The sequence below is a fragment of the Saccoglossus kowalevskii genome, chromosome 10, assembly GCF_978046115.1.
Source record: "Saccoglossus kowalevskii chromosome 10, keSacKowa6.1, whole genome shotgun sequence".
NCBI lineage: Eukaryota > Metazoa > Hemichordata > Enteropneusta > Harrimaniidae > Saccoglossus > Saccoglossus kowalevskii.
Window position 1 is genome coordinate 1,223,751 of NC_140650.1, and position 16,251 is coordinate 1,240,001.

A 16,251-nucleotide genomic window follows, 5' to 3' on the forward strand; every position below is an offset into this window, starting at 1 on the left:
CAAACTATAGTAAGTATTGTCTTACCAAGATACAAACTGTAGCAAGTATTGCCCTACAAAGCTACAAACTGTAGCAATTATTGCCTTACCAAGCTACAAACTGTAGTAAGTATTGCCTTACCAAGCTACAAACTGTAGTCGGTATTGCCTTACCAAGCTACAAACTGTAGTTAGTATTGCCTTACCAAGCTACAAACAGTAGTCAGTATTGCCTTACCAAGGTACAAACTGTAGCAAGTATTGCCTTACCAAGCTACAAACTGTAGTCAGTATTGCCTTACCAAGCTACAAACTGCAGTCACTATTGCCTTAGCAAGCTACAAACTGCAGTCAGTATTGCCTTACCAAGCTACAAACTGTAGTCAGTATTGCCTTACCAAGCTACAAACTGTAGTCAGTATTGCCTTACTAAGGTACAAACTGTAGCAAGTATTGCCTTACCAAGCTACAAACTGTAGTCAGTATTGTCTTACCAAGCTACAAACTGTAGCCAGTATTGCCTTACCAAGCTACAAACTGTAGTAAGTATTGCCTTACCAAGCTACAAACTACATTCAGTATTGCTTATCAAGCTACAAACTGCAGTCAGTATTGCCTTGCCAAGCTACAAACTGTAGTCAGTATTGCCTTACCAAGTTACAAACTGTACTCAGTATTGCCTTACCAAGTTACAAACTGTACTCAGTATTGCCTTACCAAGCTACAAACTGTACTCAGTATTGCCTTACCAAGTTAAAAACTGTAGCAGTATTGCCTTACCAAGCTACAAACTGTAGCAAGTATTGCCTTACCAAGCTACAAACTGTAGTCAGTATTGCCTTACCAAGCTACAAATTGTAGTCAGTATTGCCTTACCAAGCTCCACACAGTAGTCGGTATTTCCTTACCAAGCTACAAACTGTAGTTAGTATTGCCTTATCAAGCTACAAACTGAAGTCAGTATTGCCTTACCAAGCTACAAACTGTAGTCAGTATTGCCTTACCAAGCTACAAACTGTAGCAAGTATTGCCTTACCAAGCTACAAACTGTAGTCAGTAATGCCTTACCAAGCTACAAACTGTAGCAAGTATTGCCTTACCAAGCTACAAACTGTAGTCAGTATTGCCTTACCAAGCTACACACAGTAGTCGGTATTGCATTACCAAGCTACAAACTGTACTTAGTATTGCCTTACCAAGCTAAAAACTGTAGTCAGTATTGCCTTACCAAGGTACAAACTGTAGCAAGTATTGCCTTACCAAGCTACAAACTGTAGTCAGTATTGCCTTACCAAGCTACAAACTGTAGTCAGTATTGCCTTACTAAGGTAGAAACTGTAGCAAGTATTGCCTTACCAAGCTACAAACTGTGGTCAGTATTGCCTTACCAAGCTACAAACTGCAGTCGGTATTTCCTTACCAAGCTACAAACTGTAGTCAATATTGCCTTACCAAGGTACAAACTGTAGTCAGTATTGCCTTACCAAGCTACAAACTGTAGTCAGTATTGCCTTACTAAGGTACAAACTGTAGCAAGTATTGCCTTACCAAGCTACAAACTGTAGTCAGTATTGCCTTACCAAGCTACAAACTGTAGCCAGTATTGCCTTACCAAACTACAAACTGTAGTAAGTATTGCCTCACCAAGCTACAAACTGTAGTCAGTATTGCCTTACCAAGTTACAAACTATAGAAAGTATTGTCTTACCAAGATACAAACTGTAGCAAGTATTGCCCTACCAAGCTACAAACTGTACCAATTATTGCCTTACCAAGCTACAAACTGTAGCAAGTATTGCCTTACCAAGCTACAAACTACGTTCAGTATTGCTTATCAAGCTACAAACTGCAGACAGTATTGCCTTACCAAGCTACAAACTGTAGTCAGTATTGCCTTACCAAGCTACAAACTGTAGCCAGTATTGCCTTACCAAGCTACAACCTGTAGTCAGTATTGCCTTACCAAGCTAAAAACTGTAGTCAGTATTGCCTTACCAAGCTACAAACTGTACTCAGTATTGCCTTACCAAGCTACAAACTGTACTCAGTATTGCCTTACCAAGTTAAAAACTGTAGCAGTATTGCCTTACCAAGCTACAAACTGTAGCAAGTATTGCCTTACCAAGCTACAAACTGTAGTCAGTATTGCCTTACCAAGCTACAAACTGTAGTCAGTATTGCCTTACCAAGCTACAAACTGTAGTCAGTATTGCCTTACCAAGCTACAAACTGTAGTCAGTATTGCCTTACCAAGCTACAAACTGTAGTCGGTATTGCATTACCAAGCTACAAACTGTAGTTAGTATTGCCTTACCAAGCTACAAACTGTAGTCAGTATTGCCTTACCAAGCTACAAACTGTAGCAAGTATTGCCTTACCAAGCTACAAACTGTAGTCAGTATTGCCTTACCAAGCTACAAACTGTGGTCAGTATTGCCTTAGCAAGCTACAAACTGTAGTCAGTATTGCCTTAGCAAGCTACAAACTACATTCAGTATTGCTTATCAAGCTACAAACTGCAGTCAGTATTGCCTTACCAAGCTACAAACTGTAGTCAGTATTGCCTTACCAAGCTACAAACTGTAGTCAGTATTGCCTTACTAAGGTACAAACTGTAGCAAGTATTGCCTTACCAAGCTACAAACTGTAGTCAGTATTGCCTTACCAAGCTACAAACTGTAGTCAGTATTGCCTTACCAAGCTACAAACTGTAGTCAGTATTGCCTTACCAAGCTACAAACTGTAGTCAGTATTGCCTTACCAAGCTACAAGCTGTAGTCAGTATTGCCTTACCAAGCTACAAGCTGTAGTCAGTATCGCCTTACCAAGCTACAAACTGTGGCCAGTATTGCCTTACCAAGCTACAAACTGTGGTCAGTATTGCCTTACCAAGCTACAAACTGTACTCAGTATTGCCTTAGCAAGCTACAAACTGTAGTCAGTATTGCCTTACCAAGCTACAAACTGTAGCCAATATCGCCTTACCAAGGTACAAACTGTGGCCAGTATTGCCTTACCAAGCTACAAGCTGTAGCCAGTATTGCCTTACCAAGCTACAAACTGTAGTCAGTATTGCCTTAGCAAGCTACAAACTGTAGCCAGTATCGCCTTACCAAGCTACAAACTGTGGCCAGTATTGCCTTACCAAGCTACAAGCTGTGGCCAGTATTGCCTTACCACGCTACAAACTGTAGTCAGTATTGCCTTACCAAGCCACAAACTGTAGCCAGTATTGCCTTACCAAGCTACAAACTGTACTCAGTATTCCGTTACCAAGTTAAAAACTGTAGCAGTATTGCCTTACCAAGCTACAAACTGTGGTCAGTATTGTCTTACCAAGCTACAAACTGTAGTTAGTATTGCCTTACCAAGCTACAAACTGAAGTCAGTATTGCCTTACCAAGCTACACACAGTAGTCGGTATTGCCTTACCAAGCTACAAACTGTAGTTAGTATTGCCTTACCAAGCTACAAACTGTAGTCAGTATTGCCTTAGCAAGCTATAAAATGTGGTCAGTATTGCCTTAGCAAGCTACAAACTACATTCAGTATTGCTTATCAAGCTACAAACTGCAGTCAGTATTGCCTTACCAAGCTACAAACTGTAGTCAGTATTGCCTTACCAAGCTACAAACTGTAGCAAGTATTGCCTTATAAAGCTACAAACTGTAGTCAGTATTGCCTTACCAAGCTGCAAACTGTACTCAGTATTGCCTTAGCAAGCTACAAACTGTAGTCAGTATTGCCTTACCAAGCTACAAACTGTAGCAAGTATCACCTTACCAAGCTACAAACTGTGGCCAGTATTGCCTTACCAAGCTACAAGCTGTGGCCAGTATTGCCTTACCAAGCTACAAACTGTAGTCAGTATCGCCTTAGCAAGCTACAAACTGTAGCCAGTATCGCCTTACCAAGCTACAAACTGTGGCCAGTATTGCCTTACCAAGCTACAAGCTGTGGCCAGTATTGCCTTACCACGCTACAAACTGTAGTCAGTATTGCCTTACCAAGCCACAAACTGTAGCCAGTATTGCCTTACCAAGCTACAAACTGTACTCAGTATTGCCTTACCAAGTTAAAAACTGTAGCAGTATTGCCTTACCAAGCTACAAACTGTGGTCAGTATTGTCTTACCAAGCTACAAACTGTAGTTAGTATTGCCTTACCAAGCTACAAACTGAAGTCAGTATTGCCTTTCCAAGCTACACACAGTAGTCGGTATTGCCTTACCAAGCTACAAACTGTAGTTAGTATTGCCTTACCAAGCTACAAACTGTAGTTAGTATTGCCTTACCAAGCTACACACAGTAGTCGGTATTGCCTTACCAAGGTACAAACTGTAGCAAGTATTGCCTTACCAAGCTACAAACTGTAGTCAGTATTGCCTTACTAAGGTGCAAACTGTAGTCAGTATTGCCTTACCAAGGTACAAACTGTAGCAAGTATAGCCTTACCAAGCTACAAACTGTAGTCAGTATTGCCTTACTAAGGTACAAACTGTAGCAAGTATTGCCTTACCAAGCTACAAACTGTAGTCAGTATTGCCTTACCAAGCTATAAACTGTAGCCAGTATTGCCTTACCAAGCTACAAACTGTAGTAAGTATTGCCTCACCAAGCTACAAACTGTAGTCAGTATTGCCTTACCAAGTTACAAACTATAGTAAGTATTGTCTTACCAAGATACAAACTGTAGCAAGTATTGCCCTACCAAGCTACAAACTGTAGCAATTATTGCCTTACCAAGCTACAAACTGTAGCAAGTATTGCCTTACCAAGCTACAAACTACATTCAGTATTGCTTATCAAGCTACAAACTGCAGTCAGTATTGCCTTACCAAGTTACAAACTGTACTCAGTATTGCCTTACCAAGTTACAAACTGTAGCAGTATTGCCTTACTAAGGTACAAACTGTAGCAAGTATTGCCTTACCAAGCTACAAACTGTAGTCAGTATTGCCTTACCAAGCTATAAACTGTAGCCAGTATTGCCTTACCAAGCTACAAACTGTAGTAAGTATTGCCTCACCAAGCTACAAACTGTAGTCAGTATTGCCTTACCAAGTTACAAACTATAGTAAGTATTGTCTTACCAAGATACAAACTGTAGCAAGTATTGCCCTACCAAGCTACAAACTGTAGCAATTATTGCCTTACCAAGCTACAAACTGTAGCAAGTATTGCCTTACCAAGCTACAAACTACATTCAGTATTGCTTATCAAGCTACAAACTGCAGTCAGTATTGCCTTACCAAGCTACAAACTGTAGTCAGTATTGCCTTACCAAGCTACAAACTGTAGCCAGTATTGCCTTACCAAGCTACAAACTGTAGCAAGTATTGCCTTACCAAGCTACAAACTGTAGTCAGTATTGCCTTACCAAGTTACAAACTGTAGCAGTATTGCCTTACCAAGCTACAAACTGTAGCAAGTATTGCCTTACCAAGCTACAAACTGTAGTCAGTATTGCCTTACCAAGCTACAAACTGTAGTCAGTATTGCCTTACCAAGCTACAAACTGTACTCAGTATTGCCTTACCAAGCTACAAACTGTACTCAGTATTGCCTTACCAAGTTAAAAACTGTAGCAGTATTGCCTTACCAAGCTACAAACTGTAGCAAGTATTGCCTTACCAAGCTACAAACTGTAGTCAGTATTGCCTTACCAAGTTACAAACTGTAGCAGTATTGCCTTACCAAGCTACAAACTGTAGCAAGTATTGCCTTACCAAGCTACAAACTGTAGTCAGTATTGCCTTACCAAGCTACAAACTGTAGTCAGTATTGCCTTACCAAGCTACAAACTGTAGTCAGTATTGCCTTACCAAGCTACAAACTGTAGTCAGTATTGCCTTACCAAGCTACAAACTGTACTCAGTATTGCCTTACCAAGCTACAAACTGTACTCAGTATTGCCTTACCAAGTTAAAAACTGTAGCAGTATTGCCTTACCAAGCTACAAACTGTAGCAAGTATTGCCTTACCAAGCTACAAACTGTAGTCAGTATTGCCTTACCAAGTTACAAACTGTAGCAGTATTGCCTTACCAAGCTACAAACTGTAGCAAGTATTGCCTTACCAAGCTACAAACTGTAGTCAGTATTGCCTTACCAAGCTACAAACTGTAGTCAGTATTGCCTTACCAAGCTACAAACTGTACTCAGTATTGCCTTACCAAGCTACAAACTGTACTCAGTATTGCCTTACCAAGTTAAAAACTGTAGCAGTATTGCCTTACCAAGCTACAAACTGTAGCAAGTATTGCCTTACCAAGCTACAAACTGTAGTCAGTATTGCCTTACCAAGTTACAAACTGTAGCAGTATTGCCTTACCAAGCTACAAACTGTAGCAAGTATTGCCTTACCAAGCTACAAACTGTAGTCAGTATTGCCTTACCAAGCTAGAAACTGTAGTCAGTATTGCCTTACCAAGCTAGAAACTGTACTCAGTATTGCCTTACCAAGCTACAAACTGTACTCAGTATTGCCTTACCAAGTTAAAAACTGTAGCAGTATTGCCTTACGAAGCTACAAACTGTAGCAAGTATTGCCTTACCAAGCTACAAACTGTAGTCAGTATTGCCTTACCAAGCTACAAACTGTACTCAGTATTGCCTTACCAAGCTACAAACTGTACTCAGTATTGCCTTACCAAGTTAAAAACTGTAGCAGTATTGCCTTACCAAGCTACAAACTGTAGCAAGTATTGCCTTACCAAGCTACAAACTGTAGTCAGTATTGCCTTACCAAGCTACAAACTGTAGCCAGTATTGCCTTACCAAGTTAAAAACTGTAGCAGTATTGCCTTACCAAGTTACAAACTGTACTCAGTATTGCCTTACCAAGTTACAAACTGTAGCAGTATTGCCTTACCAAGCTACAAACTGTAGCAAGTATTGCCTTACCAAGCTACAAACTGTAGTCAGTATTGCCTTACCAAGCTACAAACTGTAGTCAGTATTGCCTTACCAAGCTACAAACTGTACTCAGTATTGCCTTACCAAGCTACAAACTGTACTCAGTATTGCCTTACCAAGTTAAAAACTGTAGCAGTATTGCCTTACCAAGCTACAAACTGTAGCAAGTATTGCCTTACCAAGCTACAAACTGTAGTCAGTATTGCCTTACCAAGCTACAAACTGTAGTCAGTATTGCCTTACCAAGCTCCACACAGTAGTCGGTATTTCCTTACCAAGCTACAAACTGTAGTTTGTATTGCCTTACCAAGCTACAAACTGAAGTCAGTATTGCCTCACCAAGCTACAAACTGTAGTCAGTATTGCCTTACCAAGCTACAAACTGTAGCAAGTATTGCCCTACCAAGCTAAAAACTGTAGTCAGTATTGCCTTACCAAGCTACAAACTGTAGTCAGTATTGCCTTACCAAGCTACACCCAGTAGTCGGTATTGCATTACCAAGCTACAAACTGTAGTTAGTATTGCCTTACCAAGCTACAAACTGTAGTCAGTATTGCCTTACCAAGCTACAAACTGTAGCAAGTATTGCCTTACCAAGCTACAAACTGTAGTCAGTATTGCCTTACCAAGCTACAAACTGTGGTCAGTATTGCCTTAGCAAGCTACAAACTGTAGTCAGTATTGCCTTAGCAAGCTACAAACTACATTCAGTATTGCTTATCAAGCTACAAACTGCAGTCAGTATTGCCTTACCAAGCTACAAACTGTAGTCAGTATTGCCTTACCAAGCTACAAACTGTAGTCAGTATTGCCTTACTAAGGTACAAACTGTAGCAAGTATTGCCTTACCAAGCTACAAACTGTAGTCAGTATTGCCTTACCAAGCTACAAACTGTGGTCAGTATTGCCTTAGCAAGCCACAAACTGTAGTCAGTATTGCCTTAGCTAGCTACAAACTACATTCAGTATTGCTTATCAAGCTACAAACTGCAGTCAGTATTGCCTTACTAAGCTACAAACTGTAGTCAGTATTGCCTTACCAAGCTACAAACTGTACTCAGTATTGCCTTACCAAGTTACAAACTGTAGTAGTAAGTATTGCCTTACCAAGCTACAAACTGTAGTAGTAAGTATTGCCTCACCAAGCTACAAACTGAAGTCAGTATTGCCTTACCAAGTTACAAACTATAGTAAGTATTGTCTTACCAAGATACAAACTGTAGCAAGTATTGCCCTACCAAGCTACAAACTGTAGCAATTATTGCCTTACCAAGCTACAAACTGTGGTCAGTATTGCCTTACCAAGTTACAAACTGTAGTCAGTCTTGCCTTACCAACCTACAAACTGTAGCAAGTATTGCCTTACCAAGCCACAAACTGTAGCAAGTATTGCCTTACCAAGTTACAAACTGTAGCAAGTATTGCCTTACCAAGCTTCAAACTGTAGTCAGTATTGCCTTACCAAGCGACAAACTGTTGCAAGTATTGCCTTATAAAGCTACAAACTGTAGCAAGTATTACCTTACCAAGCTACAAACTGTAGTCAGTATTGCCTTACCAAGCGACAAACTGTTGCAAGTATTGCCTTATAAAGCTACAAACTGTAGCAAGTATTGCCTTACCAAGCTACAAACTGTAGCAAGTATTGCCTTACCAAGTTACAAATAGGATTGGTTAATAACAGAGTTGACCTATCAGGTCAAATCATACAGATATTTCTTTTGCACATACGTGATATCCCCTCTAAGCTGGCACATTTTGGTAGTTTCTTTGATTAGGGGTTGCTAAACCCCTTAAAAAGTTATATTTTTCGAGTTCAATACAGTGAACACTTAGTTGGTTGAGTATGGTGTATCATTGGTTAGCCTATATTTGTTGACTTTCAGGTCAGAAATAGGTTTTTTCACTATTCTAGAGGGGGTTATGTCAGTGATGTATGAAAGTGATCCTTACCTGTGCACTAACTCGATAAGGATTGAATACATCTCCAATTCCAGAACAATCATAATTAAAGCCTTCATGTATACTCCAGTTGTAAGTCAAGTCCTGAAAAAAGAATTGCGGTAATTGTTTATTAAGTCCCTCAAGTGAATTGAAATTCTATTCAGAGAAACATGTAATAAAATCAGTCTATTGCACATCAGACAAATGTGTAACTGAATTACACAGTTATTAAATTGGAGAAATAAACAAGTTTGAAAAAGTTTGGCATGTCAGAGACATAGATCCAATAGCATTCAATAAAACAGAATGGCAACCAGTCGGCCATTATGAATCCAATCTGAAAAACAAAATGTGCCCCTCTTATAAAAATGTCGATTGTATGCCCCAACATTTAATGAAAGTTTGATGAAATTTTAACGTTAAATAGCCATCATTTTTTAATCAGAGTGTGCATACATCCAGACGTATAACAAAATCAGCGAAATAAAAAAGAAAATGACGAGATGACAAAACCAAGTTTTATTGAATTTATCTCAGCATAAGATGGAGAGATGGACTACAAATATAAGGAAGACCCCATCATATGGTCAGAGGCTCAGAGCATTGACTGAATATTAATGGAGTTGATGACAATGCCAGACAACACAAATAGTTAACTCAGAACTATAATTGAAGATGATCATCATGTTTTATCACAAATCACACATGACATCACGTTTTATCACAAATCACACATGACATCATGTTTTATCACAAATCACACATGACATTATGTTTCATCACAAATCACACATGACATCATGTTTTATCACAAATCACAGATGACATCATGTTTCATCACAAATCACACATGACATCATGTTTTATCACAAATCACAGATGACATCATGTTTTATCACAAACCACACATGACATCATGTTTTATCACAAATCACACATGACATTATGTTATATCACAAATCACACATGACATCGTGTTTTACCACAAATCACACATGACATCATGTTTATCACAAATCACACATGACATTATGTTTTATCACAAATCACACATGACATTATGTTTTATCACAAATCACACATGACATTATGTTTTATCACAAATCACACATGACATTATGTTTTATCACAAATCACACATGACATTATGTTTTATCACAAATCACACATGACATTATGTTTTATCACAAATCACACATGACATGTTTTATCACAAATCACACATGACATTATGTTTATCACAAATCACATTATGTTTTATCACAAATTACACATGGCATGTTTTATCACAAATCACACACGGCATCATGTGTTATCACAAATCACGCATGACATCATGTTTTATCACAAATCACACATGACATTATGTTTTATCACAAATCACACATGACATTATGCTTTATCACAAATCACACATGACATTATGTTTTATCACAAATCACACATGACACCAAGTTTTATCACAAATCACACATGGCATCATGTTTTATCACATATCACACATGACATCACGTTTTATCACAAATCACACATGACATTATGTTTTATCACAAATCACACATGACATGTTTTATCACAAATCACACATGACATTATGTTTTATCACAAATCACACATGACATGTTTTATCACAAATCACACATGGCATCATGTTTTATCACAAATCACGCATGACATCATGTTTTATCACAAATCACACATGACATTATGTTTTATCACAAATCACACATGACATCATGTTTTATCACAAATCACACATGACATTATGTTTTATCACAAATCACACATGACACCAAGTTTTATAACAAATCACACATGACATCACGTTTTATCACAAATCACACATGACATTATGTTTTATCACAAATCACACATGACACCATGTTTTATCACAAATCACACATGACATGTTTTATCACAAATCACACATGACATCATGTTTTATCACAAATCACACATGACATCATGTTTTATCACAAATCACAAATGACATGTTTTATCACAAATCACACATGACATTATGTTTTATCACAAATCACACATGACATTGTTTTATCACAAATCACACATGACATTCTGTTTGTCACAAATCATGCATGACATCACGTTTTATCACAAATCACACATGACATCATGTTTTATCACAAATCACACATGACATGTTTTATCACAAATCACACATGACATTATGTTTTATCACAAATCACACATGACATTACATTTTATCACAAATCACACATGACATCACAAATCACACATGACATCATGTTTTATCACAAATCACACATGACATTATGTTTTATCACAAATCACACATGACACCATATTTTATCACAAATCACACATGACATCATGTTTTATCACAAATCACACATGACATGTTTTATCACAAATCACACATGGCATCATGTTTTATCACAAATCACACATGACATTATGTTTTATCACAAATCACACATGACATTATGTTTTATCACAAATCACACATGACATCATGTTTTATCACAAATCACACATGACATTATGTTTTATCACAAATCACACATGACATGTTTTATCACAAATCACACATGGCATCATGTTTTATCACAAATCACGCATGGCATAATGTTTTATCACAAATCACACATGACATTATGTTTTATCACAAATCACACATGACATTATGTTTTATCACAAATCACACATGACATCATGTTTTATCACAAATCACACATGACATTATGTTTTATCACAAATCACACATGACACCAAGTTTTATAACAAATCACACATGACATTATGTTTTATCACAAATCACACATGACATTATGTTTTATCACAAATCACACATGACATGTTTTATCACAAATCACACATGATATTATGTTTAATCACAAATCACACATGACATTATGTTTTATCACAAATCACACATGACATCACGTTTTATCACAAATCACACATGACATTATGTTTTATCACAAATTACACATGACGCCAAGTTTTATCACAAATCACACATGACATTATGTTTTATCACAAATCACACATGACATCATGTTTTATCACAAATTACACATGACATCATGTTTTATCACAAATCACACATGACATTATGTTTTATCACAAATCACACATGACACCAAGTTTTATAACAAATCACACATGACATTATGTTTTATCACAAATCACACATAACATTATGTTTTATCACAAATCACACATGACATGTTTTATCACAAATCACACATGATATTATGTTTTATCACAAATCACACATGCCATTGTTTTATCACAAATCACACATGACATTATGTTTTATCACAAATCACACATGACATCATGTTTTATCACAAATCACACATGACATTGTTTTATCACAAATCACACATGACATTATGTTTTATCACAAATCACGCATGACATCATGTTTTGTCACAAATCACACATGACATCACATTTTATCACAAATCACACATGACATCACGTTTTATCACAAATCACACATGACATCATGTTTTATCACAAATCACACATGACATGTTTTATCACAAATCACACATGACATTGTTTTATCACAAATCACAAATGACATTATGTTTTATCACAAATCACACATGACATGTTTTATCACGAATCACAAATCACACATGACATCATGTTTTATCACAAATCACGCATGACATCATGTTTTATCACAAATCACACATGACACCATGTTTTATCACAAATCACACATGACATTATGTTTTATCACAAATCACACATGACATTATGTTTTATCACAAATCACACATGACATCAAGTTTTATCACAAATCACACATAACATTATGTTTTATCACAAATCACACATGACACTAAGTGTTATTACAAATCACACATGACATTATGTTTTATCACAAATTACACATGACATTATTTTATCACAAATCACACATGACATGATTATCACAAATCACACATGACATCATGTTTTATCACAAATCACACATGACATGTTTTATCACAAATCACGCATGACATCATGTTTTATCACAAATCACACATAACATTATGTTTTATCACAAATCACACATGACATGTTTTATCACAAATCACACATGATATTATGTTTTATCACAAATCACACATGCCATTGTTTTATCACAAATCACACATGACATCACATTTTATCACAAATCACACATGACATCACGTTTTATCACAAATCACACATGACATCATGTTTTATCACAAATCACACATGACATGTTTTATCACAAATCACACATGACATTGTTTTATCACAAATCACAAATGACATTATGTTTTATCACAAATCACACATGACATGTTTTATCACGAATCACAAATCACACATGACATCATGTTTTATCACAAATCACGCATGACATCATGTTTTATCACAAATCACACATGACATTATGTTTTATCACAAATCACACATGACATTATGTTTTATCACAAATCACACATGACATCAAGTTTTATCACAAATCACACATAACATTATGTTTTATCACAAATCACACATGACACCAAGTGTTATCACAAATCACACATGACATTATGTTTTATCACAAATTACACATGACATTATTTTATCACAAATCACACATGACATGATTATCACAAATCACACATGACATCATGTTTTATCACAAATCACACATGACATGTTTTATCACAAATCACGCATGACATCATGTTTTATCACAAATCACATATGACATCATGTTTTATCACAAATCACACATGACACCATGTTTTATCACAAATCACACATGACATTATGTTTTATCACAAATCACACATGACATTATGTTTTATCACAAATCACACATGACATTACATTTTATCACAAATCACACATGACATCACGTTTCATCACAAATCACACATGACATGTTTTATCACAAATCACACATGACACCAAGTTTTATCACAAATCACACATGACACCATATTTTATCACAAATCACACATGACATCATGTTTTATCACAAATCACACATGACATTATGTTTTATCACAAATCACACAACAGTGTGCTTGAAATTATTTGATCAATGGGTATGGGTTTGAAATTTGGGCTTGTGAATTATCAAATGATGCCAACAACTTGATACAGGTGTGTAATCAGTTCTATCGTTTTGTTTTGGGTGTTAGCAAAGTGACCCCAACCATAGGCATCAGGGGTGAATTAGGCAAAATTCCCAATAGATTGAAGGCCTCAATTTCACAAATTAAATACTGCTATAGACTGAGCATTTTGTCTGGTAACAATATAAATGAAATGGTAAAATCACAGTCAACATGGATTAAGCATGTAGACAACATACATGTATTAGGAGAACATAATGTTAGCAAAAGTGAAACAAAATTTAGTGTGAGTAACAATAATCAATTGTCAGAAGTAATTAAATTAAAACTGACAAATGATTATAAATTGTCTTGGAAAAATCAATTAACAAAAGCAAATAGTAAGGATGGTGAATGAAATAAATTGAGGACTTACTGTTTATTTAAAGAAAATTTTGAGTTTAAAAAATTATCTAAAAAATATAAATAATTTCAACCTCTGAAAAATGTTAAGTAAATTTAGACTCAGTGATCACAATCTAGAGATTGAACTAGGGAGAAGGAACAAACCAAACATTTTTTTAGATGACAGAACATGTAAAAGATGTAACATACCGGTAGATTCTCCTGAAATGTCCTCCCTTTAAAAGTGAAAGGAAAGACTTTTTGAAGATTGTGATCTCAAGTCTAATTTACCAGTGGATATTTTTCTTGAGGTAATGAAAAATGCAAAAAGCCTTTCACTATACCTTAAAGATACTATCTATAAATCCCCTGATTAAAAGTTGTGAGAATCTTGAAGTTATTATTTTGATATTTCTTTATTTTTTATTTTTTCAGTTTTACTGTGTTTTTTTTTATTACATTTGTTTATTTATGTCTTGTTATTCTCTTCACCTTACTAAATCCTCTGATGATTTAATTATGTAATAAAGTTATTATTATTATTATGTTTCATCACACAAAATCATGTTTTATCACAAAGCACACATGATGTCACTGGACAAGATCACCTTGAACCATGTTATATCTTGTTATATATGTTTCTTGTCTTGTATTAAACTTTGCTCAATAACATGGCTTGTAAAACAGTGCCATGTGATCAAATATTACTGTAAACTGCTAGAAATTTTTGCAACTTAATGATTGTAGACAACACACCTAATGTATGACTTTAATTAACACGCAAACATTTTTCTCTTACAACATTTTCTCGCTTAATTCTTACCTGTTGTGAATTGGACGATATGTCAACGACTAATGTTGTATCACCAAGCCGACCATCGCTATAGTGAATTTGGCTCTAAAAACAACAAAGCAAAATAATAAAAATCGTGGTACATATAGTTGACAGTGTTTAATTACCTGGTACATTTAGGTCACAACAAGCAAAAAAAACATACAGAGTTATAAATGTTAATAGTGTTGTCAAAATACACAACAATGCTATAGCATGAATAGAAATGAATTGAAGAATTTAGTATTTTCCACACTGTCATCACAACATTTAATTCACACTAATTAATAATCACATGAGTGATGTGATAACAACCAAATTTACATGAAAAATTCAACAAATAATATGAGGTGTATTCTACTGTGTGAAGACCATGACATTCATCCAAGTTCATGTTTATGTATGGATGCTGAGTATATAATTATAGCATTTAAGCCATAACATGTTTTCTGGTTTGCTTTCTGCAAATCAAATTTATTTTGTTCAAATTATTTGAACTCAATGCAAGTCAAATCAAGAAAGACAACATTTTTTGAATACACATTACAAATAGTATAACTCTTAAAAAATATAATTAATCAAAAATGTTAATCATTAAATATATTGGTCAGATCTAGTAGATGTCCTATCTGCATTAATGCTTCAAATATTTTTCGTAGTTTCCGGTTAATAATTGCACTGTTGTCAAACTTTTTGCCATGAAATTCTGTTGCATTACTGTATTGGCACGCACCATACAGTGCCAGATTTTCCTTGCACAAAATTTCATTGCTTTGTATCCTACTGCTGGAAGTGATACCGGTATATACGTGAGTGGTGGTATGTTGCATTATGTTTACTCTGGTTCCAGTGGTATACAGTTGCATGGAATGTCAATTCTAGCTCTGACTTGTTTCTGTGAGATAATCTAAAATGTGTGTACAAATACCAAAAGCGTATTTTTTCATGGGATTGCTGGAAACCAAAATTAATTGTTCAAAGTGTTCAAAGAAGCCAGGTTGACATATTTCTAAAAATTACATGCCAGTCACCAGGGCAGGTATAATGCCCAAATTTCGCCAACCCTGCCAGAAAATGCAACTACTTCCATTCAGAATGCAGATAATCA

General features: G+C 35.9%; 1 protein-coding gene across 1 annotated transcript in view; it reads right to left on the reverse strand.

Moving 5' to 3' along the window:
• LOC100377119 (uncharacterized) overlaps window positions 1-16,251 on the reverse strand; it is a 53,144-nt gene that overhangs the window by 29,517 nt on the left and 7,376 nt on the right. Inside the window, exons 2-3 of the mRNA XM_085504821.1 lie at window positions 15,135-15,209; window positions 8,850-8,942 (exon numbers count right to left, since the gene is read on the reverse strand). Coding sequence (XP_085360947.1) covers window positions 8,850-8,942; window positions 15,135-15,209 — 168 coding nt within the window. The remainder of the gene's footprint in view (window positions 1-8,849; window positions 8,943-15,134; window positions 15,210-16,251) is intronic.